General features: G+C 45.4%; 1 protein-coding gene across 1 annotated transcript in view; it reads left to right on the top strand.

The window, feature by feature from the left end:
• Positions 1–1,391: 1,391 nt before the first annotated feature.
• Positions 1,392–27,197, top strand: part of lrrc38a (leucine rich repeat containing 38a) — a gene marked incomplete at its 5' end in the record, with an annotated part of 50,218 nt that continues 24,412 nt past the window's right edge. The window contains one exon of the mRNA XM_084333096.1: positions 1,392–2,013. Within this exon, the coding sequence (XP_084189222.1) occupies positions 1,392–2,013 (622 nt within the window). The remainder of the gene's footprint in view (positions 2,014–27,197) is intronic.

Genomic DNA, 27,197 nt, shown 5'->3' with positions numbered 1-27,197 from the left:
CGCGCTAGTCGCCGTCGGCCTGTTGCTCACAGAGAGGATGAGAAGAAGTCAGACAACCTAATCATCTCGTTCACATGACGCTCCCTCCTCGACGTCTCCATCCCTGTCATGCTTATGGTGAAATGTTTAGAGCCTGTTGTCATGGCGACAGAGCTTAGCCCCTCCCCCACACACAGACACACATACACACCCCACCCTCTCCTAAAATGTGGAATCGTGCAACAAAGATGGGTGGATGGAAAGAAAGGAGCTGGAGGGAGGGAGGGGTGGGAGGGAGGGGGAGGGAGGAGGAGGGAGGAGGAGGAGGAGGGAGGAAGGGAGGAGGGGGGAGGAAGGGAGGAGGAGACGGTGGTGATTCCAGAGGTCCTCCAATCTCTCGGGGATGCTGTCATGCTGATCACATGACATCACATGTGTGAGTCAGACCTGGGAATGAGACGGGGATGTTTTTCCACAGGAGTGTTTTCTTCTTCACCTCGTCTCGTCTCCTGGCAGTGGAAGATGAGTGAAACGTCAAATACTACAATCAACAGCCACTCACATCGTTCCGGTTCAGCGTATCATCGCCTCTCCATGCTGAAGTCAGGGTTCGTCTGATCTCCTGGGCGACACAAACAGTTTTTTCACCTCATCATCAGCTGTCTAGCATGGGGTTAATGAGGCACGGCGGGCTGACCCTACCCAAGCCTACCCACACACACACATGCACACTCTCACACACATGCAAGCACCCATGCATGCATGCATGCACGCACACACACACACACGCACGCACGCACGCACGCACGCACGCACGCACGCACGCACACACACACACACACACACACACACACACACACACACACACACACACACACACACACACACACACACACACACACACACACACACACATCAATACACACGCCTCATGGCTTAAATACTCCACCCCACATGTCTCTGGTCGGCTAGTTTCTATTTACCTCTGTGCTAATCCTCTCCCCTTCCCCTCATGCTCTTCCCTCTCTCTCTCTCTTTCTCTCTCTCTCCCTCTTGTTACTCCTCCTCTGATCCCTTCAAAGCCAGGCGGGCTGCTATTCGATCCAGACCGCTTGTTACATGATCTCCTGGAAAACGCCATAGTGGGTCGCCTCTCTCTCGTCGCCGCTCGACGGCCGGCCCTCTTTTCTGTCTCGCTCCAAGGAAAGATGCCAGCGGCACCACACTGATTCTTCCCCCCACCCCTCCTCCTCTGATCTCGACCCCTTTCTCCTCCTCCTCTTCCTCCTCTCTACCCGACCCTGTTACCTGTCTGACTTCCCCCTCTCCCCTTCTTAGACCCCCCCCTTCCCTCCCCCCCCCCCCCCCCCCCCCCCCCCCATCCGACCCCTACCTCTGCCCACCCCTTGACAATGTTACCATGCATTAAGTGGCCTTTCCTCGCCTTGCTCTCCTCCACCTTGCTCGCACGGGGCCTCAGCTGTCCGTCCGGCTGCCTGTGTCCAGACCACCACACGGTGGACTGCGCCGACAGATCTCTCACCCGCCTACCGGACTCCATCCCTCTCGACGTTCGCCGCCTCCTGCTCTCCAACAACTGGATCTCCTGGATGCCCTCGGACTTCCTTGTCCTCTACAGCGACCTGGTCTACCTGGACCTGCGGAACAACTCGCTCACCCGGCTGGAGCCCGGGACCCTCAGCACCTCCTCGCGGCTGGTCTTCCTGGACCTCGGGAGCAACAACCTGACGGAGATCCCCTCGGGGACCTTCGGGGAGTCACGGAGCCTGATCAAACTGCGCCTGGGAGACAACCCCTACCTGAGAGCGGTGGGCCAGGACGCCTTCAGGGGGCTGACCTCCCTGCGGGAGTTGGAGCTGGAGAGGAATGGCCTGTCGGCGTTGGACGTCGAGGTCCTGGAGCAGCTGACCTCGCTGCGGATGCTGAGGTTGGAGGGAAACCCCTGGCTCTGCAACTGTCATTTCGCCAAACTCTTTGTGTGGCTGACGGAGAACCGCCACAAGCTTCCCACGGGTAAGAATTTTATTATTATTATAAACAATATATATAATAATTCCTTCCTTTAAAATGATAATCCCTCTATCTCAGATTGCATAGAGCTGGTGAAATATTAACAGCAAGATGAGGTTGGTTAGTAGGATGTTGTCAGCTGTCCACAAACACTAAATCATCTGGTTGTGAAACCCAGAGGAGTGGAACAGTATCAAAACAATAGATACAATTCAGGGTGTACTAAACCAAGTAATGTTCTGTAGTTATTTGAACACAAACAAATAACCTCTGTTATATTACCGGTCAGTCAGTCCCAAGTCAAGGGGCAGCTCGACGAAATTTTCTAAATCAAAGCCAAAACAACAGCAGCGTGTGAAATAGACAGATCTAAATCCTGACAGCATGCAGCCTTGTTCGGTTTCTCTGAGACTTGGGATTACAAGATATCAAAAAGCATCGCACAATATACTGTTGTGTGCTTCTGGGGTCATAAGGTGTCGTCCTGCGTTGACATCTCTCAGGCGTGCAATACAAAATAAATAAAAAATAAAAAATAAAAAAATTATAAGATGTCTCAACTTTACATTTAAAAAAAAGATTTAAGTAACCTTATTTTTTTGTTGTTGAATCAATTAAATAGGACTAGGATGTAAACTTTACATTTCAGACCCATTTAGACGATGACGCAATGTTACTTGGGGGAGAGGGAGGGGGGTTGAGACAGCGGAGTGGAGGATCAAAGACACCATATTGAAGTCTCACAAATCACACGCCTGGCTGAGTGAGAGACTGCAGCGTGAAGCGGGAGGAGGGGACACGAATGGTCCGAGAGCACGCAGGCAATGCCAGGGAACAACTGTGATTTCTTACTCAAATACTACACATGTATATTTTGAGGTGAAGATGAATATTGGTTTACTTAAATATGCACTCTAGACATTTGAAACACAAAGAAGTAAAAAGAAATGCTTTGGTATATTTTAATAACTGAATAAATAAACTGTCCTCAGAACATTGGGTAACACTGCATAGCGGCACGGTGGTGTAGTGGTTAACACTGTCGCCTCACAGCAAGAAGGTCCAGGGTTCGATTCCCGCTTGGGGACCAGGTTTCCATGATGCCAGGTACCCAGGTGGGGTATCTCCCAGGCCTTTCTGTGTGGAGTTTGCATGTTCTCCCCGTGCTCGCAAGGGTTCCCCCCCCGATAAGATAAACCCAATGGAAAAACATGCACAACAACAGATCGCTAACGCTATGGCGTCCTTGACGAAGATGGGCAGAAGCACTTCGATTGGTCCCCGGGGCGCGGCTCACGTTGACGCCCTATCTGCTCCCGGCTGCCCATGGGGGGAAGGATGATGGGATGGGTTAGGCGCAGAGACTCAATCGCATCGGCGACTGAGAAAAAGACAATGCATGTGTGTGTGTGTATCCTGGTGTGTGTGTGCCGCTCCAATTGCATGTCCAGTTCGTTGCATGCCAAATAAAGACCCCTAAAGAGGTCCTGCATTATTATTATTATTATAACACTGTTTGATGCTAGAAAGCTACCAGAAAAGTAACTTTTTCACTGTTGTTGTTTACAATGACAGGGCCCGCAATTCTGTTTAGAAACATAAGAACCTTATCCTTGGTTCCCAGTGCCTCAAAATAATTTTGTTTTGATTTATGATGACATAAGATAGAATATTTCAAATGTATTGTTTGTAAATGTTGTGTAGACTTATTGTAAGCTCTGGAAACATAAACAAACCCCCCTCCCCCAAAACTGCACCGTTTAGAAGGGTGTATTCCTCACAATCTCTTTAGAAGGGTGTGTTCCTCACAATCTCTTTAGAAGGGTGTATTCCTCACTGTCTCTTTAGAAGGGTGTGTTCCTCACAATCTCTTTAGAAGGGTGTATTCCTCACAATCTCTTTAGAAGGGTGTGTTCCTCACAATCTCTTCGGAAGGGTGTATTCCTCATAGACTCTTTAGAAGGGTGTATTCCTCATAGACTCTTTAGAAGGGTGTATTCCTCATAGACTCTTTAGAAAGGTGTATTTCTCACAGTCTCTTTAGAAGGGTGTATTTCTCACAGTCTCTTTAGAAGGGTGTATTTCTCACAGTCTCTTTAGAAGGGTGTATTGTTCATGGTCTAGACTAGAGCTATAGTAAAACATATGAAGCCTCCACTCCAATTACCGTCTCAGAAGACCAAACCGTGGGGTTTTGTGAAACGTTGCATCCCTACTTGCTAACCACAAAGTGGGGGAAAGGGCTTCCAAGCAATTGTAAAAAAATATATATAGGAAGCTTGTTGAATGCAGCACGTTCATGAGAGCTATAGTTGTGCACATAATTAAATGAAGAAGAAAGAAAGAAGCCAGCAACACAGATGGCTGTAGATAAAAAGGCAGATGTAGCAACGTGTTACGAATAGTGTTCTTCCTCAGGCAGCATTGAACTAGTGTTCTTCCTCAGGCAGCTTTGAACTATAGTGTTCTTCATCAGGCAGCATTGAACTAGTGTTGTTCATCAGGCAGCATTGAACTAGTGTTCTTCATCAGGCAGCCTTCTTAATGTCTGTTTAATTCTGTGCAGAACTATAGCTTTAATACACATTTTGTTGGATTCAATCAACTTCCTATTTTAGAATTCTTTCCATCCCTACTACTGTAACCCCATCCTATTTTTTGTGTCAGATGCTACTGCTATGACAGATCATAGCATCACTGTAAGAATAATAGTTTGATGTCAACAGTGAAGCAACATCTTATTCAGAACGGAAGAGCAAGATACATTTGGTGGACATTTCCCATCTGCTCATACTTTGCTTGCTGCTGAATAATTGACTGGAGCATATGTCTCATTGGAGAATAACAACACAAGGATTTCACTCAGTCTGTGCGACATCCCCACTATGCAAAATACTGTGTTCATAATATCTATGTCTTTAGTCTTCACTTCTAGAAATGTAAATCTTTGAACGCAAATGTAAGAGAAAACCTCCATTCATGGCAATGACTAATTATGTAAAAATAGCATGATACAAAAAAAACATTTGAATCCTTGAGACGGAGAACCATATATTTATGTTTGACTTTAAGTTTTCAGATGAACCACGTTTTCAAAACGAATGAGTAAAAATAGTAAATTGGGGTGTTGTGTACATTAAAGACAGTAGAGACAGCACACTTTCAGGTGATGTGTCAAATGACATGGATTTGGATTGACGTTACAATTTAAAATCCATTGGTTTCGAATCCTACACATTTCAATTACCTGTAAAAAATTATCTGATTACTGATTAATCCTTTAAAAAGTAATCTAGTTACTTTACTGATTACTTGATTATCAAATAACTTAGTTACTTTGAAAGTAACTAGGTTACGAAGTCATCGTCGTCCCCCCTGCTGCTGCCACAACATAAGAATGACAACAGTTTTGTTTTTTTTAAATAATGCTTTATTGAAAGTGCATAATGTCATAAATCATGATTGGCTGCTCAGACAAGTCATCATGAGACGTCATCAGCCATCAGTTGCCATCAGTTGCCATCCGCAAGTCGCGCATAACATGAATCTCTCTCTCTCACTCTCACTCTCTCACTCTCTCTCAAGTAGCCAAATTACACTATAAAATGAACTGGATAGTTGATTTAACTTCATGATGAAGCCATTCTAAAATCAGCTATAAACGTAAACATGTGTGTGTGGCTGTGTGCGAGCACGAGCGAATGTCCCATCTCCGGTCTAGCTGACTGTACCCCTGGCTCTCTTATCATCAGCATTATGAGATAGTAACTAAATAGTAAGGCACAGCCACTTGGAAAAGTAACTGTAATCAGATTACTGGCTTGTAAAAGTAACAAGTTATATGACTATTTACTGAAAAAAGTAATCAGATTAGAGTAACTAGAATGATACTTAGTAACTTGTAACTAGTTACTGGCATCACTGGTTTCAAGGGATCAGTTCATCACTTGGTAGATTTAACACTAGCACAGCCATGGAGAAAATGCCACTAATTCCGGCCAGGAACGGGTCAGATGACCCGACAGCTTATATGTGTTATTAGGGCAGCGGTAGCGGAGCCCAATAGCAGAACACAGGGAGAGAGGGAATGGAGCGTTTTAGCTAGCTTTTAATTCCTTTGGGTTCCGAGCAGACAAGGCAATAGAGAATATACAAGAATGTGCAACATTGGACGAGTAGTGACTCTTGCTTGAGTTTCTCAGGAACGTCCGGGCAGGTGGAATGAACTACCCATCCCAGTTAGGACAGCCGAATCCCGTCCAATCTTTCGCCGTCGACTAAAGACTCACTTCTTCAACCATTATCTGAAATGATAATAAAAAAATAAAAAATAAATAAATATATATATATATATATCTAACCCTGACTAACCTTACTATCATGCACTTGTCCTAATAAACTAACCTACACTGTAACACGCAACACTTTGATAAACATTGTTACTCAGCTGATAGAGTTGTACCCTTCTTGCTGTCTTGTCGTACAGAACTTGTAAGTCGCTTTGGATAAAAGCGTCAGCTAAATGACTAAATGTAAATGTAAATGTACGTCAGGAGACAGCGTCGGCCGAGAGTGGTGGTCCTGGGCACAGGGAGAACAGAGGTTAGGACATGGCAGGCAATACAGACAGAGCAGGCAAGCTGGGTACGTCCTCGTACCTAGGTTAGATGGAATAACACTGAGACGATCTAATATAAGACCCATATAAGGGCGTGGAAGCAGGCGGAGAGATGGAGGCTCTCGCCGTGATTGTGATAATATGAGAAATATGAGAAAAATAAACAGTGTAAATTATATAATTACCTCTGAATATAAAAATATGAGGTTTACCACAATGAAATGTAGGTTTGAGTGACATAAAAAAAGAAAAAAAATTAATAATATATAATTTTTTTGATGGAAGAGCCACACATTGACGGGCAAAGAGCCACATGCGGCTCGCGAGCCACGGGTTGGCCACCCCTGCACTAGACGCTCGCAAAGTGCTGTGACTTTTGTCTGTTCCAACGGCCCATATGTGGAATAACGTTCTAATTACATTTTCCTGAAGTCATTTTGAAATTTCAGAAACCGTGCCAGATAAAACTGGTACTTTTAGGAAAAGTCACCGAGTGACGAGGATACATTTATTGAAAATGCCTAGGGGTAATTTCATTTGACCCCTTGTCGGCTGTGCTAGTAAGTGTACGAATGAAGGTTAATGGTGCTATGTGTAATATTAAATAATTTGGAATAAGGACCATGTACACGCAAGTACGCAACCACATACAAATAATGTGGAATAAACAACATTTAAAACAAGACCGACTAACTGTGGGGTAGCCAGCCAGAAATTTATGTATCAAATGGTCTCTTCTATAGAATCATCTGCTTAACAGCACTTAACTCACTCAGTGCCATGGAATTCTAAACTATTAACCCTTCTATTAAAGACTTCTTCTGGGTGGTCCAAGTTCAAGGTCATTGTCAAAGTCAGCATTAGGTGCCACATAAAATAGCCATACACCATTTACAAACAAAAACAAATTAAATTAAGTTAGTCCTACCATTTAATCCTCTTTTTCTTCTACACATCTTCTTTGTGAAATGATACATGTATTGTCCTACTCACATCAAGTTAGTACAGTAGATGGCCTTCAAGCCGCGGAGGCCTTAAGAAGCCACTATGTCCCTTAGTTAGTAGGCCTGGACTAACTAAGCTACTACTACTACTACTGGTACTGAGCTAGCATAAAATACAGTACCAGCAGAATCCTCAAGGTGTTGTCTTTCCAATGATACCACTATCTTAGTTCTAGCTGTAAATTGAGCTTGACCTCTGAAAGCCAGAGCCTCTGCAATTTAAAAAAAATATATATTATATATAAAAATATAATGACAATACATTTGAATCTAATATAATCTAATCAAATCTATCATACTTAATATTATACATGTCACCCTTTATTCATCAATAAACTGTAGGTTTGGTTTTGAAGGCATTGTGTAATATTATCATCTCTTGCTCTGCATATTGCAAACAGGTTACCAAATGTAGCGAGTGAATACACATTAGTTTACACATTAGTTGCTCATTCATCCACACTTCACTTATCAGGCCCGTGCACGTGCACTGTGACTCAAAGTCAAACCCCATTATCACTTGATTTAACCCATCTAAACAAGCAATATACATGATCATATGTCCATAGTAGCAGTAGTACCGTCGCTGTGAGATATAAAATGAATGCAAGAGAGAAGATTGGCGCTCTCACAATCTTCACACTGTATCAGTATATCTCTCTCTCTCTCTGCCCTGCTCTGGGCATCGCACAGCAGTGCGGAGGGGGGTGCTCGCCAACACAAGGTTATGGCAGAAAGCAACATTCTCTACAGCACATTAGAGCTTGACCCTTTGGCACAGACTGTATGAGCACAGAGTACACTGTACATGAGCAACATATTTATTTTGGAGTTGGAGCATTATCACTATTCCACACAGTATGATGAGGCATGTCCCTCTGTCACACATACATGCATTTCACCAGAGTGCTCTTTCTGTCAGACCACCCTGCCAACCATATTGAATGCACTGCATTTATAATGGAATAAGGATATTCGTTACTGACTCATAAAAATGCATTATATGGGGGAGCTCCAGTAGCTCACCACGTACCGCGAGCGCTATTTCAGCGCCGTGGACAACCGTGCTCGTCACGGATCTGGGGTTTTGCGAGTTCGAATCCCGGACTGCAGCCGTGCCTTTCCCAGAGTGTCTTCCCCCCCATCTGAACCCTTTCAGCCTGTTTCTGTCGGTCGTCCTTGACCAGAATAAATGCGATAAACGTATAAAAGAGCCAGGGGAATGGCCAAAGTAAAAAAAAAAAAAAAATGCATTATATGGTTATTAACATATATGTAGCTCACGATCCCCTGTACGTCGGCCGCAAAACAACAGTTTGCAGTTTCACATTCCCTTTATTAAAGCTACAGTGTTTTTGATTGCAGATTATTTTGTTTGATTTTTGCTCCAAAACATAATTGTAATGTGGCCATATTGACTACTGTGAGCTAGTTTCAGTGATCAGTATAGTAGCAGGGCAGAGATATTCCATTATAATTCTCACAGGCTCCTCCTTCTAGCCAATCCAATGCACTTTAGTGGTTGAGTCTACAAGGCCCGCATTCAACACAATGAGGCAATGAGGATCATGTTGACTAAGTACGGGATGATACACAACACGGTGTGCTGTTCTAGAAAGATAATGCACAACACAGGTGCTAATTAGGGGGTTAGCTTCCATGAAGTGCATTATATACATAACTGCACACCTCATGGTGTAATTTCCCACGTATACCATGGCTTTCAGACGACAACACAATGTAAAAAAAGTACAATGTAATGACCACGTCAAAATAAATAGGATGTGGCTACATTGATCAGTCAGTGAACAGATAGACAATTGATGGAAGGTATTAGCATAGCAACAGCATAGCAATGACATTGTTGACACACATACAGACAAATCAGTATTGAATTCAGATGCTTTTCAGAATGTTTGACTTTTCAGTGCATTGTCAATGTTTTTCGGGTAAAACAGCAACAGCTTTGATGATTTTCTTTGGCTTAAAACCGGGGCAATTTGGTAGTGAATGTTGAAAACTGGGACACATATTAGCCTTTTACTTTTAATGTGTCAGGACTTGGGACACAAAAAAACATCCCAAACAACCCGGGATGTCTGGTCTCTGTAGCTTATTCCAATACATTCACTTCGCCACAGTCTGGGGGATTGAACCGGCGACCATCCGGTCTTGATCAACCTGGGGGACTCTTCTCCGGGTTATGATGGTATTGGAGGTAGATTACTGATATCCATTCAAGAATCCATTGTGAAGCCATTATAATAATATAATATAATAATAATAAACTTTATTTGTATAGCACTTTTCATACAGATGTTGCAGTTCAAAGTGCTTCACAACAGTAAAAAATACAGGCATGAGCGAGCATAGCAAGGTATGGTAAATCACAGTGTTTCACATTAGGATCTAGCATCCCAATAGGCTCTCTGTTTACAGTTTCATTCAGTAATACAAATAATAAAATAGTTTAAAATGTAGTTAAAGTTAAAAAATAAAAAAATAGTCAAAAAATTATAAAATAGAACGGACATACAACAACAGTAATAAATACAGGCATAAGCGAGCATAAACATTTAAAATGTAAATACAAAGAGATAGAGAGGTAGCAAGGTTAGGCAAATCACAGTTCTTCAGCAATACAAATAATAAAATAGAATAGATTAGATAGAGTAAAAAAGTGCGGTTTGATTCAGTTTAAAATAGGCTAAAAATAATAAGATAGAACGGACAGTAAAAAGTGTGATAAGATTGTTCAATAACGAAAAATATATAACAACAGAGCAGTGTATCGCTCTTAGTACTTTGAGTTTCCATCGCTCTTAACATAATACATCAGATATGATGATGAAAATGGCCCAGTTAGGAGAATCAACCTTGGCTAGGCGGTGATGTTCACGGTGTACCTAACTGGAATGTTAAACAACTTTGCTAGCAGAGGAAAAGATTTAGGTCAGAAGTCATCTTCTCCTCACAACAGAGCATCACTCTAACATCATAGAACCGACATATGAATTTCATTGGAAGTGTATGAAAGTAGGTAGGGTAAGAATATAGCAAGGTATGGTAAATCACAGTGTTTCACATTAGGATCTAGCATCCCAATAGGCTCTCTATTTACAGTTTGATTCAGTAATAAAAAATAGTCTAAAAATTATAAAATAGAACGGACATACAACAGGGTATTTAACATACAACAGCACAGTGTTTCACATTAGGATCTAGCATCCCAATAGGCTCTCTGTTTACAGTTTGATTCAGTAATACAAATAATAAAAAATAGTTTAAAATGATTCAGTTTAAAAATAGTCATCAGTAAGAAGTAAAAAGTGTGATAACCGACACATGAATTTGATAGGCAGTGTATAAAAGTAGGCAGGGTAAGAATAGTGCAGGTAAGTACAATTTGTGTGTCAGGATATCCCTGATGTTTCTATAATAATATTTTAATCTCCAATTTTTGTTAGGGCTGTCAGTTTATCACGTTAATTAGATTACACAGCAAATTATCGCGTTATGAAAATTTACTCAAAATTAATAAAAAAATAAAGATATATATATTTTTTTAATTTAAATATTTTTTAATCTCATTCATTCCATAAGAACGTAGAATACACATTTACAGACTTTTTTTTTAATATGGTCCATTTGCATGTTCTTGGTATCTAATTCTAGGGACATCTATGGATCTCAGGGAATGTATTCCCAGTGTCAGAAATACTGTATCTGTTACTAGGCTTGAGTCAATTGTAATGAACCAAATGAGAATATCAATACATTTTTTTTTTTTAATCTTTGACTGTGAATAACACCATGCTAAAATTTACCAGACCTGAAAAATCTAAGCAAATGAATAAATGGAAGATGATTAAACAGAAGGTTTTGTAGATACAGTACTGAATTCTGCCATCCGGACACATGCCATTTGAAATATGATTATAGAATATAGAATATCAGGCCTAAAATGGTTATGCGATTAAAATGTGATTAATTAGATTAATTAATTACAAATCCTGTAATTAATTCGATACATTTTTTTAATCGCCTGACAGCACTAATTCTTTTTTGATCCACTTTTTCTCCTCTTTTTTCTATTTTTCTCCCATCCCAATTTAGCCGTGCCAATTCTCCCCTGCCCTGTCTTGAACGTTGCTCGCATATGCCCCCCACTGACCGGTTGTAGGGAGGATAGAAGCCTTGCATCACATGTCCCCTCCGATACATGTGGAGGCAGCCTGTCACATCTTTTCACCTGCCAGCGCGGACTCTCATTTGGCGAGGTGTAACATGTGGGAGGCTCACACTACCCCCGCCATTTTCCTGTCTCTGCTGTGCAGGCGTCCCCCAACCGACCTGTAGGAGTCGCTGTCCACAATGTCCAGATTACCACCCATCGACTTCCACCCGCTAACTCTGCCAATTGAGTTAGTATGACGGCTGGCCCAAGCCGGAGGCAACGCAGACAGCCGGAGTCGAACCCGGTGTCTCTTGCGTTGGTGACAAGCGCAATGTCCGCTGCGCCACCCAGCCGCCCGCTGACAGCACACATTTTTTATATATCACTGGAGAAGGGAATCGTCTCACAGGAACTTAAAATAGCTAAGATCATTCCTATTTATAAAGATGATGACCCAGCCATCTTCAACCATTACAGACCTATTGGAATAAAAAACAATGCACTGCTTTGGTTCACCAGTTACCTTAAATATAGACAGCAGTCTGTATATCCTATAATGGGACCAATTCTCCTTTTCTTACTTTACTTTGCGGTCTGCCACAAGGTTCAATTCTTGGGCTATGTTATTTTTCTTATATATCAATAACCTCCCTAACGTCTCAGACAGGCTGTCGAAAATTGTATTTGCAGATGACACAAGTGTATTCTATTCACATAAAGATCCTGATACCATCATTAAGGTCTTAAACCTGTTAAGCCTTAAGGTCCCCCTATAGGGGGACCCTGCTTTACTTTATCATAAATGGATCAATAGAGACCGTATTAGATCCCCAATTATCATATATCATGGGGTATCATTGGAAAGCCACACTCATTGGTTACAACCCTGTGCAAAGATTTTCGAGATCGCCAAATGATTTACGGAGCTAGAGCCCCGGGAGTCGGGGGTGGTAATGTGTACTTTTGCGTACTTTGGGGCACGCCTCACATATCGGCATGTAACTCGAGAACCGCTGAACGGATTTTGTCACCTGAAAGGGCAATCGACAGGCAACAAATAGCGCTTTAATTCTATCTATATATTGTATTAAAAGAAATGCACACCCGAGCCACTAGAGGTCGGCAAATAATCGTCCACATGTGGGCCCTTGGATGTTAAGAGGTCAATGTTTTTAAATATTTTTTTTGTAGCCAAGAGTAAAGACCATAACCCTATCAAAAACAGTAGTCAAAGTGTATATTTTCATTTTTACCGATGTTTTATACGATTTATCGGAAATACAAATTTATCGGAAAATGACGCAATAAATGACTAGATCCAGATTCAACCCTGCCATTGGAAAGAGGAGCATTTTCCCTATCCATAGATGTATGATTTGGCCATAATAAGGTCAAGGTCAAGTTCAAGGTCAAATATGAATTTATAATTAAAGTCGATTATCATTCATTACTGTATCTACAAATCCTTCTGTTTAATCATCTTCCCGCGGTTCATTTGCTTAGATTTTTTGTACACATGATCTCAATAAGGTGGTGAATGAGCTCAGTGAGCATTTTCTCCTACCCGTATACATTTTTGATTATCATCATCAAAATCATAATTAATCATAATTAATTTATTCATTACAATTGAATAATTACTAGTAACAGACACAATATTTCTGACACTGGAAAATACATACCCCCAGGTCCCTAGATGTTCCTAGATACCAAGAACATACAAATTGACCTTGCAGAAGTGGAGCAATCTTCCATTTACTTAGGCATGTACCTTTAGGGGAAAACGGTCTACAGATTAACAGGTTAAGAACTTAACAAACTATCAATTTGGTTTAAATGCAACAAATGATCACCAAACATATATATATATATATATATATATATATATATATATATATATATATATATATATATATATATATATATATATATATATATATATATATATATATATATATATATATATATATATATATATATATATATATATACATATATAAAAAGATTGTCTCAAATCTGTGATTTTTAACTCCTCATCTAAGGTTGTGATCAATGACATCCCCATAACTAGGGTGTGTTCTACATTATTCCTTGGTGTTCTGTTTGATGAATCTTTATCATGGAAACTGTTGTGAAGGGCCAGATTAAACCGAATATATATATTTATTTATATATATATATTTAATTGTATTTGTATATTTTCTAATATTCCCTGATATCCCTTGTATATTCCTTGTACAATATGCATTGAATATCCATTCTAGCCTACTGAACATCCCATAATAGTCTCCATTCTACTATTGGTCGAGACCTTGGTGCCAGGCTGCCATACCCCTCAGACCCAGTTCAAACGTACCGCTCGACATGTACGAACAAGTCCTAGTTCCGCGTAGGAATTTGGCTACCGCACCACTAATGGGACTATTTGTTCATAGTGCGTATATATACTGCGCTATTAAAGTAGGACTTTCTTTTCAGTCCAGTTTCTTACCCTCCAATAGAGTCACAGACGTAAAGCCTCCCCGCGATGCCACGTGTGGGAGTAAGGCCAAGTTCGGCCTACCATCGGTATTGAGACATCGTGTATATTAATATTTGAATAGTCATATTTGGCACTATATCGTCGAGTTGGACGTAGTCTATTAAGCTAATAATAGTCTGTTAATATATAGTGCTTCGTGCGGTGAGAATACTACCGTAGTCAGTACCCCATCGTTTCGGGCAGAGAACTGGCTGCTTACCCAGGGTGGTTGACCCTATGTGAAGCTGCACCCGAGGAGCCCCAGAGCCGACGAGCGAGTGGACCTGTATACCGGATTATTCTACCGACGACAGCCCGCCTTCCCAGGCACGGATTATGCTTTGGATGCTTTGATTATTCTATGGATAAAGACCCCCGACACTACCGTGTGTTGGAACCCCCCCCCCTGGAGAGGACGCAAGGTGAGGAGACGCTCTGCAAGACGAGGTCTCTCCACATCTCTCCCCCGTGGACCGGAGAGAGCCGGCCCACAAAGAGTCCACCTGCTTTCATCTGTGGTCCAAGGATCGCCGGCGCATTGAACGGCACTACAGTGGGTTCACCTGGGATACCCTTGGCCGGACGAGGCAGCTGGATTCTACCCCCCCCCCCCCTCCTACTCCTGTCGGCTTACAAGCGACCGGATTAACCCCCTCTAGTGTATCCAGCCTATAATCATTAAAGTATCATTGCTGTTATTCCTTAACTATTCCAGGTCGTATATTTACCACCTGCGCCTTCAGAGATTGGACATTATCTATTGATATACCGACGAATACTCCTTGCCATAAAAGTGCATACTATTTCAATTCATAAATGTAATTAAGTGATTAAGTGCTTATTCTACACACCATCGCTGTGTAGGAAATAAAGACCTGTTTCTAATTCGTACATTTGTGTTGGCTCCGTTTCATCTACGTGAGAGTGTTCATGATAATATATTTATGCCGTGTACTGGGTGGCCGAATATTAAGTACAAAGGTAGTGGTAGTAAGTATCATATCTAGTAATACAGTCAGGGAATTGTACCCCTCAGTTACAATTGGTCCTTCGAGCCGGAGGGTAATTAGTGTAATATTAATATAGTGTTATTAATATTGAAATGGCCTATGATGAACACTCCACGAAACGATCCTCCTAACCAACGCCCGCAGCGCGAACGACGGCTCCCTCAGTACTTAGAGGCTTACGCTGTCAGTCAACAACCTAGTCTTCTACTAACAGTAAACGCGGTAAAACTAGAAAGTAAAAGTATGTCTAACCCCAACGCCCAGACTACCCCGACCATAGAGGCCCCTACGGGCTCTAATGTAACTGACCAAGTTCACGGTGGGGACCAGTGGGAACCAGACATGACTTCACACCCCGCCAGTACTGAAGAAGTAGTCCCCGATGAGTCCCGGGAGGAATACAACGCTACCGAGAGAGAACTCGGCACGGAAGAAGACGGGGAGAGCACCGTGGAGATAGAGCTCCAAGGCTCCGCAAGGAGTACCCCGAGGGAAGGCTCCCCTATACAACCGCCTTCTCCCAGCGAGGCAGAGAGGACCCTACAGCAGGCATTCCTCGTCAGTCTGAAAGCCTCTACTGAATGCGATAGACTCCAGGGTGAACGCGATCGATTGCAGATACAGCAACGGAGCGAAGAAGAGCACATACGCCTGGAAATAAGACGCATTCAGATGGAAGAGAATGTGGCCCGAGACCGAGCAGACAGCCAGCGAGCAGCTGCTGGTGCTCTACGGGACGCAGAGCGCGACAGACAGCAAGCGCAACTAATAGAACAGCTGATCAGACGGACAACACCCTCTCCCTCCGCCAGAGGCTCCAGGAACTCGTCTAGACACACCTCCAGGGCGGCATCCCCTAGCCGAGTAAACAACCCTGAACTTGACCAACAGACGAGGTCTATACCCCCCACAGACCACCTCCCCCCACCGGTCCAAGCGAGACCTAGCAACCGGGAAGGAGCAGCATATCCTGTGGAGAGGCTAAACCAGAGACTACAAGCACTGGATGACCTAACTGAAGACGAAGAGGAAGAGGAGGAGAACCGCGCCCGAAGACAGCACAGTACTCTACCGGACCAGGAGGTCCGGTACAGCCCAGGCTATACTCCCGCGGAGCTGCGCTACAGACCCCCGCCGGCCTTCCCTGCTCCGTAGTCAGGGGCTTGTGTCTGTAGTGAAGCGAATCTGTTTTGAATCGCCACACCAATCCCAGGGTCATCTCCTGGGCTTCTCCCGGGATCGTAGCCATCCAGGTCTCGCTGCTGGCTGCCTTGTCCTCGGAGGAGAGGCTGCGCAGTACTTGCGGATCGCTGCTGGCCCACTGCCTGAGATCAAAGCCGCCTTTGATCAATGAGGCGCGGAGTTTAATCAGGAGAGCCTCGGCTTCTTCCTGGGTTGAAAGGCTTTGTAGACAGTTGTCTACGTAGAAGCTGTTCTTTACGCTGTGTCGGACCTCTTCGTCCGCTGCTGGGTCCTCTGCTACATGTTTCTGTAGTGCAAATGTAGCACAGCAGGGGCTGCACGTCGTTCCGAAGGGGAGGACTTCCCATTGGTAGATGGCTGGGTGCTCATCTCCTGGCTTCTCTCTCCATAGGAACCGTAACAGGGGCTTGTCCTCCTCTACTAATCTCACCTGCAGGAACATTCCTTTAATGTCCCCGCTGATGGCCACCTTTTCCTGGCGGAAGCGGAGTAGAACGCCGAGTAGGGAGGGGCCGAGTGTGGGACCGGGCAGTAACTCTTTATTCAGATTTTGGGATCCGATCTGGTAGCTGCAGTTAAATACTATGCGGTCTTTACCGTTGTGATGGACCTTGTGGTGAGGCACGTACCACGATTCAGTGGTCTGGTCAGCCTCTTTAATGTCCATCTTTGTGACGTGTCCCGCGGTGATGAGCTTCTCAATCTCAGCGCGGTATACACTCTCTTGGGCGGGGTTCTTGGCTAAGCACCGCTCCGTGTTCAGCAGGTACCGTTCTGTGGCGTCTGTCTTGGCGTGGAAAGTAGGCATTCCTTCTCGCCGCAGGAGTGGCGTGGCGTATCTCAACACGCCGTTGACCGGGACTCTCTTGGTCCCTGTCTCGAGGAGGTGAATGGCGTAAATGTCATCTTTAGAGCGAATGTCTTTCCTTCCGTTCTTAAAGGGCATTTGTTCCAAGGTCCATAGCCGCTCTACGTGTTGCAGGAGTGCGGTTTCTCCCTCTGTGACTCGGGAGTGGAGACATCTAGTGGCTGTACTTCGGTTGAGCGATTTGGCGAGCGGGCCTTGGAGAGTCCATCCCAAACGGGTCTCGACTGCTGCAGGACAGCCTCGGGGTCCGGTATGAACCCGGTCTATCGGGACAATGAGGTCTGCATGGTCGGAGCCTATCAACAGGGTCGGCATAGCATTGTCTATGAGCGGGATCGGTAACCTGCGCAGATGTGCATATTTCTCCATCAGCTTGGCGACGGGGTATGTGTACCGCGACAGTCCTATTTCTTGGCTGGTGAAAGCGTCTGTAATCTGGTACCGTCGCTCAGGCTGGCCGCTTGCTGCGATAGAGAATGAGACATTCTCGCCCTTTATCGTCTTCAAATCTCGTCTTATTGTCCGAATTGTCATTTGGGTTTCGCTTCCCCGCAGCCCTAGCTGGGCCGCAGAGGAGGCGAGCAGAAGGGTCTTCTCTGACCCGTCATCGAGGACGGCGTAAGTGTCCAGGACTTTATTCTGGTAGCTTAGTGTCACACGCACTACTTTTAGGAGTACTCGGGCTCCACTGCTGCTGGCGGGATCGATGTACATGACGCTCGCTTTGCTGCTGGATGGTGCGGGTGAAGGGCGCCGTCTGTTACTGTCGTGAAGTATGTCCAGATGGGCTCCATCGCACTTGGTGCACCTTTTCTTTAAGCGGCATTCGGCTGCCATGTGTGAGCGCGCACAGCGAAAACAGCGCTTGTTGGACTTTATCCATTGACTTGCTTCCTCCGCGTTCAGCTTGGGGAAGGAGTCACATTGCGCTAGCCAGTGTTCTTTCTCACAGTAGGGGCACACTATCTTCCACTTCTCCGTTCTGGAGGGGGTACTGTGGCTCCTGCTGCTCGGTACTGACTCCGATTGGTGCATCACAGTCACCGATCTTCTTCCATCATTTAGTCGTCTGGTTCCTTCTCTGGAGCCAGGGGTGCTCCGTCCGAATGTATCTAGCCGTAGGCTGCTGACTTCTCTCGCCAGGAAGTCTGCTAGATCGAGGAGGTTCGGTTCGGGGCCATTCGGGTCTCGGTGGTCTCTCTGCCGCCTAAAACGCTCCTGTCGAGCGGGCGGCAGCTTCTCCAAGATCCTTTCCACATTTGAGTTGGCGTAAAGTTCATGCCTCCCCTTCTCTCTCTGCGCTCCCAACATCCCTACCAGGGACTGCACTCTGATGGACAGGTCGTCCAGTGCTCGATTGTCTATTGCTGGGGGTAAGCGGTCGATGTGTCGGATCTCCTGGATCACGTAATCCCATATGCGCCCATACCTCTGGTCCAATGCTACCAGCGCTGCTGTGTATGGGGTGGTGGAAGTCGCGTAGGCGAGCGCTATATTATGTGCGCGGGGTACCTTTAAGTGCTTCAGTAGGATGCCGTATTTATGGCGTTCATCCAATACATCCACCAACATGGTCTCCAGACACATGCGGAGTTCTGTATACTGGGCCCGGTTCTCTTGGGTGAAGTCGGGTACCATAGGCGTGCCAATGAATGACGCTGACGGTGGATACATCGGCGAGCGTTGGGGGAGAGGCCTCCTAGGCGAGTCTCCTCCCGCTCCTTGGTATGGGCTGGTACCGGCAGTGTACCATGGCCCGCTTGTCCAGGTGCTGTTCCTCGGTGCGGGTCGTGCGTCGTGCTCACCCGTGTATAGAGTCGGGGGTCTGTAGCGCAGCTCCGCGGGAGTATAGCCTGGGCTGTACCGGACCTCCTGGTCCGGTAGAGTACTGTGCTGTCGTCGGGCGCGGTTCTCCTCCTCTTCCTCTTCGTCTTCAGTTAGGTCATCCAGTGCTTGTAGTCTCTGGTTTAGCCTCTCCACAGGATATGCTGCTCCTTCCCGGTTGCTAGGTCTCGCTTGGACCGGTGGGGGGAGGTGGTCTGTGGGGGGTATAGACCTCGTCTGTTGGTCAAGTTCAGGGTTGTTTACTCGGCTAGGGGATGCCGCCCTGGAGGTGTGTCTAGACGAGTTCCTGGAGCCTCTGGCGGAGGGAGAGGGTGTTGTCCGTCTGATCAGCTGTTCTATTAGTTGCGCTTGCTGTCTGTCGCGCTCTGCGTCCCGTAGAGCACCAGCAGCTGCTCGCTGGCTGTCTGCTCGGTCTCGGGCCACATTCTCTTCGATCTGGATGCGTCTTATTTCTAGACGTATATGCTCTTCTTCGCTCCGCTGCTGGATCTGCAGTCGGTCGCGTTCAGCAGCGGCGTTCAGGCTGATGAGGAAGGCCTGCTGTAGGGTCCTCTCTGCCTCGCTGGGAGAAGGCGGTTGTATAGGGGAGCCTTCCCTCGGGGTACTCCTTGCGGAGCCTTGGAGCTCTATCTCCACGGTGCTCTCCCCGTCTTCTTCCGTGCCGAGTTCTCTCTCGGTAGCGTTGTATTCCTCCCGGGACTCATCGGGGACTACTTCTTCAGTACTGGCGGGGTGTGAAGTCATGTCTGGTTCCCACTGGTCCCCACCGTGAGCTTGGTCAGTTACATTAGAACCCGTAGGGGCCTCTATGGTCGGGGTAGTCTGGGCGTTGGGGTTAGACATACTTTTACTTTCTAGTTTTACCGCGTTTACTGTTAGTAGAAGACTAGGTTGTTGACTGACAGCGTAAGCCTCTAAGTACTGAGGGAGCCGTCGTTCGCGCTGCGGGCGTTGGTTAGGAGGATCGTTTCGTGGAGTGTTCATCATAGGCCATTTCAATATTAATAACACTATATTAATATTACACTAATTACCCTCCGGCTCGAAGGACCAATTGTAACTGAGGGGTACAATTCCCTGACTGTATTGTTAGATATGATACTTACTACCACTACCTCTTGTACTTTAGACTCTGGCCACCCAGTACTAGGCATAAATAATTATGGTAAACACTCCCACGTAGATGAAACGATCCAACACAAATGTACCAAGTCGAAAGTCTGCGTTTAATAATAATTAATACATAGCAAAAGGTATGTAGAGCAATCACTTAATTACATTTATGATTTGAAATAGGATGCACTTTTATGGCAAATGAGTATTCGTTGGTATATCAATAGAGAACGTCCAATCTCTGGTGGCGCAGGCGGTAAATATACAACCTGGAATATTTAAGGAATAATAGCAATGATACTTTAATGATTATAGAACTGGATACACTAGGGGGGAATTCCGGTCGCTTGTAAGACAACTGGAGAAGGGGGGGGGGGTAGAGTCTGGCTGTATCCGTCTGGCCGAGGGTATCCTGGGAGAACCCACGGTTGTGCGGCTCGGTGCCTCAGCGATCCTCGATCCACAGATGAAAGCAGTTGGACTCTCTGTGGGCCGGCTTCCTCCGGTCCACGATGGAGAGACGTGAAGCGACCTCGTCGTGTAGAGCGTCTCCTCACCTGTCGTCCTCTCCGGGGGGGGGGTTTCCAACACACGGCAGTGTTGGTCTTTATCCATAGAATAATCACTGTATACAAAGCATAATCCGTGCCTGGGAAGGCGGGCTGTCGTCGGTAGAATAATCCGGTATGCAGGTCCACTCGCTCGTCGGCTCTGGGGCTCCTCGGGTGCAGCCTCACATGGGGTCGGCCACCCTGGATAAGCAGCCAGTTCTACCCGAAACGATGGGGGTACTGACTACGATAGTATTCTCACCGCACGAAGCACTGCATATGAATAGACTATTATTAGCTTAATAGACTACGTCCAACTCGACGATATAGTGCCAAATATGACTATTCAAATATTAATATACACGATGTCTCAATACCGATGGTAGGCCGAACTTGGCCTTACTCCCACACGTGGCGTCGCGGGGAGGCTTTACGTCTGTCACTCTATTGGAGGGTAAGAAACTGGACTAAAAAAAAGTCCTACTTTAGTAGCGCAGTATATATACGCACTATGAACAAATAGTACCATTAGTGGTGCGGTAGCCAGATTCCTACGCGGAACTAGGACTTGTTCGTACATGTTGAGCGGTACGTTTGAACTGGGTCTGGGGGGTATGGCAGCCTGGCACCAAGGTCTCGACCAATAGTAGAATGGAGACTATTATGGGATGTTCAGTAGGCTAGAATGGATATTCAATGCATATTGTACAAGGAATATACAAGGGATATCAGGGAATATTAGAGAATATACAAATACAATTAAATATATATATATAAATAAATATATATATTCGGTTTAATCTGGCCCTTCACAACAGTATTGATTTTGGAATAAAAAAATTGCTGAAATGCAGTGCACTGCTCAGTGGAGATTTCTGGAGGAAGGGTTTGAGGGGGGTGGAGTAGGTGGCTGACTGTGGAGAAGAGGACTCTGTTGTTCCCTTTACCAGTGCTGATGAGGTTGGAGTAGTAGGAGGATTTGGCAGTGCAGAGAGCGTTCTTGTAATGGTGGAGGTGGTCAGAATACATTTGGGTGTGGACTGGGAGACAGTTTTTTTTGCACAACCGCTCCAGTCGACGTCCTGTGGTTTTGAGCTGGCGGAGGTCAGAGGTGAACCAGGGGGCGGAGTGGGTAAATGAGACTGTGCGAGTTTTCAGGGGAGCCAGGGCAGTGAGGGAAGAGGAGAGGCAGTTGTTATAGTGATTCACCAGGTCAGCAGGTGATGGGGGAGGGCTGGGGTAGGAATTGATCAGGGTGGTGAGATCTGTGGGTTTAATATTTTTAATATTTCTGAAGGAGATGCGCCGTTGTTATTTGGTTTTAGAAAGGGGGGCCTGAATGTCGAAGAACACAGCTTTGTGGTCGGAGATGGGGAACTCAGTGACAGCCAGGTTAGTGGGAGTGATACCAGTGCAGCAGAGTAAGTCCAGTATGTGACCTTTGTTGTGTGTTGGGAGGTTGACATGTTGTGTGATGTCGAGGCATTCCAGGAGTGAGGTGAAATCATTTGCAAAAACATTGGATGGGTCATTAATGTGGATGTTAAAGTCGCCCACGAGAATAACAGTTGGGGAAATTGCACAGTGATGAGAATTCAGTGAGAAAAACAGCAGAGGGCTTTGGTGGTCTGTAGATGGTAACAATGATAGTGGGTTTGGGGCCTGTGAGTTTTACAGCTAAACATTCAAAAGAGGAGTGGTGAGGGACAGTGACAGCAGTGACTTTAATGTTCTCACGGTACAGCACAGCAAGCCCCCCCCCCCCTTCCAGTGCCACAGGGTTGACTAATATAGGCATAGCCTGGAGGGACGGCTGCATTGAGCTGGGAGAAATCATTAGGCAGTTGCCAGGTCTCAGTGAGGCATACAAAATCTAGCTTTCTGTCAGCAGAGACCAGCAGGGCCTTATTAGTGAGTGATCTCACGTTGAAGAGACATAATTTCAAGCAGTTGAGTGGTGTGTATGTGGCTGCTTTAAGCAGAGGGAATAATACACTGTGATTGACAGCACGGGCATTGTGTGGGGGGCGTGATTCAGTGGACCAGAAGGAACGGATTATTTTGTTACTGTACTGTGTGTGTTCAAGATTTCGTCCAGATCCGCGGTGAATGTATCTCTGTCGTGTTAAGATGCTACGATGGTGGGCAAACATAGCTGGGGGGTTCTGGAGTATAACCGGAGACGTGAGTTAGTGATAGGAACAACATTGATAGGAAAAACAGAAGCACAAATGGAGGGAGCCAATGCAGGGGTTGGTTGGGGAATTGGAGGAGAGAAGAGGTGAAGAGGTGTGCTACTCTTCTTTCTTGTTTCTGGTCCTGGGTCAGGCTGTCTGGGTATTGTGATGGGGGAGGGGGGAGTTGGTGTAGTCCGAGACATGAGTAGAGGTGGGCTGCGTTGTCGAATTGAGTCAGTGACGGTCGGACTAACCTTACATGAATGAATGAATGAATGAAAACTTTATTAACAGATTGCAGAATGGGTACAGTACAGTACAGCTCAATACATACAATTGTTAAGGGGATGCAGACCAGAGAAAGACTTTCGTCTTGTTTATGAAGTGAATTCCCAGCTTAAATTCCCTATTTATTACTTCTTTCTGCGTTGTGATTTAAACCTTTTTACAAGCTCTTGGGATCCACTCTGTACTAAATGCAGATAACCAGTGTTTTAACTTGGTTACTGCCTTCTATTTACCCAGATTGAAAATACGGCGCGGCCGTTGAAATGAAGCGAGATCTGAGCAGTTTGAAAAGGAACCCGTATTTAATGAAAAAAGGATTTCAATTAGATGTTACAAAAAGAAATATTGTGCAATGAACCTGCAAGACGCATCCAATATGCCGGATGTTTGCAGAAATTCAGACTAATTTCTCAATAAAAAGCTCTGTCTAAAAACATGTCTCGTCTCGTTCTTCGATTCTGCTGCGTCGATTTCTCCTCCTGCTGGGTCTGTTGTGGAGAAAAAAGGGTGTGTGTTCTTTGTTGCTTCCTGGGTTCTGTCCGGGTGTCTTGTGATCCTCCTGGCACGGAGTCTTTGCTAATATCAAATTTAGGCTCCGCCTCTAGTTTTACGGCAAGCGGGCGTTTTCCAAACTCATACCGAGCTCTCTGATTGGAGAAACAATATCTCTGGCTTTCATTGGCTAACTCACTACCGTGACGTTTTGAACTAATTTTAGGTCACGGAGTGGCTTCAAATGGTCTTTTCTTTGATCTTACTGCTCTTTTGTTTCAGCAGAGACAAACTGGCATCTCTCATGGCAGTTTCTTTGTTGGACCAGATGGGCCTAGGGCCCTGGGTTGTAAAATCACCCATGTTATTGACTTTCCCAGGAAGGATCAAACGAGACACTATCTCTTACTCAATAAGCGTCTGCCTGTTTCAACCCCCCTCCACAGAGATTAGAGGAAGCCTGAACCAGCAGCTGCATTACTAAATCAGCGGTGTGTCTCGTTTCTTGTACTTTAGGAGCGGGGGAAAAAAAGTGTATGTATTTTACCTCTGTGTTTTCGCCATTCTGTGCTTCATGGTATACAGTACAATAAACACAGTTTGGCTGGAATTCTACTACAGTTTCCCCGGTTTGGGGATTGATGATCCCCAAGATACATGTTAGTAATTCCTCAAACAAACTGTTTACAATTACCTTAACCTTACTGTTTAACCTAATTACCTCAGAGCCAAACCTTTCCAGAATCCTTCTGACTCATTTTCCATATTTGTTAGTATCATTTGCTTTCAACACCCACATTACTCCCTCCCCCACTGACCGACTATGGACCCATCTTTTATTTACACAGTTCTCTATTCACTCACACCGTTTAACAATTTCCACTCATTTTGCAGGTTATATACAATGTTATCAGTTATATCAATTTCACTTCCGTCTAGGTCCGTCCCTTTATACAAAAAGATGATCGTACCAATTACCAGGTTTAGACTATACTTTATGTGTTTTTTATCCAAATGTGTCTGTTTTGTGCAATTCACTCTGAAAGAAAAGACCTTACATTGCATTTACTATCTAAACATTTCTAAAAAAGGAGAGAGCTTAGCTAATGAAAAATGAAAAATTAATATGTACACGCCCTCTCCAAGGCCTATCAGTTACACTATCCCTTCCTTTGCCTATGTATATCGTTTAGGCTTCTTGATGACTCGTTGTGGTCGAGTATCTTGTTCCGGGCTTGTGCTAAGCACTGGTTCCTCTGGCTCTTCTGGTACCTTCTCCATGTCCACAGAGGAGAAGTTATTATGTTCCAATTCATAATCCTCTCCTCTGTCTGGTTCCTGTAAAAACGCTTTGACCCTTTTAACCTCCTTCCAGTTAAGAGTACCCTCCTCCCGTTCGGATGCACTCCTTGCCCTACTTAGATGCACCTCTCCCCTCCAGGATCAGGAGATACCACGTGTGGGGAAACCGGCTTTTTCAGGGCCGCATTGCCGCCTACACTGGACCCCCTCTCACCCAACCAAGGATACAGGCCTCCACTTCCAGGCTAAGGTCTCCTCACATGAACAGAAGAAGTCCCCTTATTTTACCTTCAGGTGCAGTTTAAGGCTGGGTCCCTTTCCAATCTTAGGAGAGACAATTCAGATTCCTCTGAATTGACACCCCTCATCCCTCTGCTTCCCAGCATTTTCTTTTCAAAAACACTGATCACAGAAGCACAGCTCGCCTACTAACCCTGTATCGGCTAGTAAGGTTACCGTGGCCTGACTGTACATTGAGCCAAGTGCATTTATGCCCATACTGTCCAGTCACTCACGGTCCCCGTCCCGCTATCTGTGACTATAAGCAGGGGTCATAACGCTCTCCTGACCGGCTGGCGACCCAGTCGATAGCGACCTCATAGTCCGTCATCAAGTCAGGACCCCAAGCAGCTGACTGTCCGTAGTACCTATCAGCCACTCAGTTTAGAAACCGACGGTCTTGTCCCCACCCCGCTTGCTCTGGGCATGGAAATATTGACCGTTTTCGCCAGCCTTGCCTGTTCATGGCAGGAGCTGTGCCCCCTACGGTGCACCGCCCTGCTCCTAGGTGTGGACTGTCGCCCACGTACCACCCAGTGCCCACACCAACTTACGTGCGACGTTTCCTGGGCCGACTAGGCGGTGCCACAGTGGTATGTTATTTCATACCTCGTTACGCACGAGGGCCTTCAGTTTCTCCCCAGCACTATAGAATGTGTTTAACGTGCGCCCAGACTCTTGCGAGCCCACTGCCGCCTGTTGAAGGCTAGAGGTTCGGGGTGCCTAATCCCCTCCCTAACCTTCATCTTCTACTGGTGGCCAATCGTGGCCCCCTCGGTCTGGCTCGCCATAATCATCCGGGTCTTCCCCATCGTTTGGGGTTAGCGCCGCCTTCACTTCGCCTTCGTGTAACGGTTGCGACGCCCCGGTTTTACCGTCAAGGTCTTGTGGTTCAGGTTCCCATTCTTGGTCCGTATTGGTTGCTTTTACACTGAGTAACGTGAAACCACATAGGCGATCCTTCAACTTGTAAAGCCCTCTCGGTGGCTCGAACGACTTTGTATGGCCCTTCCCGTCTCGCGCCAAACCACTTGCGTCTAAATACTTTGACATAAACGTAGTCGCCTGGTATGATTTGAGGTGTAGTCTGCCTATTCACCTCCTCCCCGGTTTCATGCTCCTGTCTACTGGAGACATGAACCAGAATACTTTTGTGTATCTCTGACATGTATTTTACGTACTCACGCATGTCGTTGTCCAGGATGTCCAAACTCGGACCTTTGCCTGTCGCGCGCAAACCTGGTACTACCATGCAGCGACCTAGCATCATTTCGTGCGGTGTCAAACGCAGACCGCGAAGTTCGCACGAACGACAAGCAAACCGTACTAGAGGGAGAGCGTTCAACCAAATCAGTCCTGTGTGTTGACAGATCATTACCAGCTTATTCTTAATTCGTTTTTAACCGTTTTCTTCTTGTTGTACCTTGTGCTAACCACAGCCTCCTCTTTGTTGTGTGCAGGTCTCGGTACTGCTCCAATTTTCCACAGAAGGAAACGATTTTCCCTCTGTCCTTATTTGCATTTTGGATTATTATTTACAAAACACATAATAGATTGGAAACATTTATTTTCGCAGATACATTCTCTACTGTTCCGCATTTTGACAATACATAATTCTCCAAATCATTTATCTATGTATTTTACAGCTTCTTACGTTAGCATCCAATCAAATCACCTTTGTCTCATTTCTTATTTGTGCTGTACTGTTTTACTAGATCAAATATCTCAAGCTCAACACA

The sequence above is a fragment of the Notolepis coatsorum genome, assembly GCF_963971535.1.
Source record: "Notolepis coatsorum genome assembly, chromosome: 17".
Lineage (NCBI taxonomy): Eukaryota > Metazoa > Chordata > Actinopteri > Aulopiformes > Paralepididae > Notolepis > Notolepis coatsorum.
Note: the sequence above shows the minus strand (reverse complement) of the source record. Positions and strands in the feature narration are given on the sequence as shown.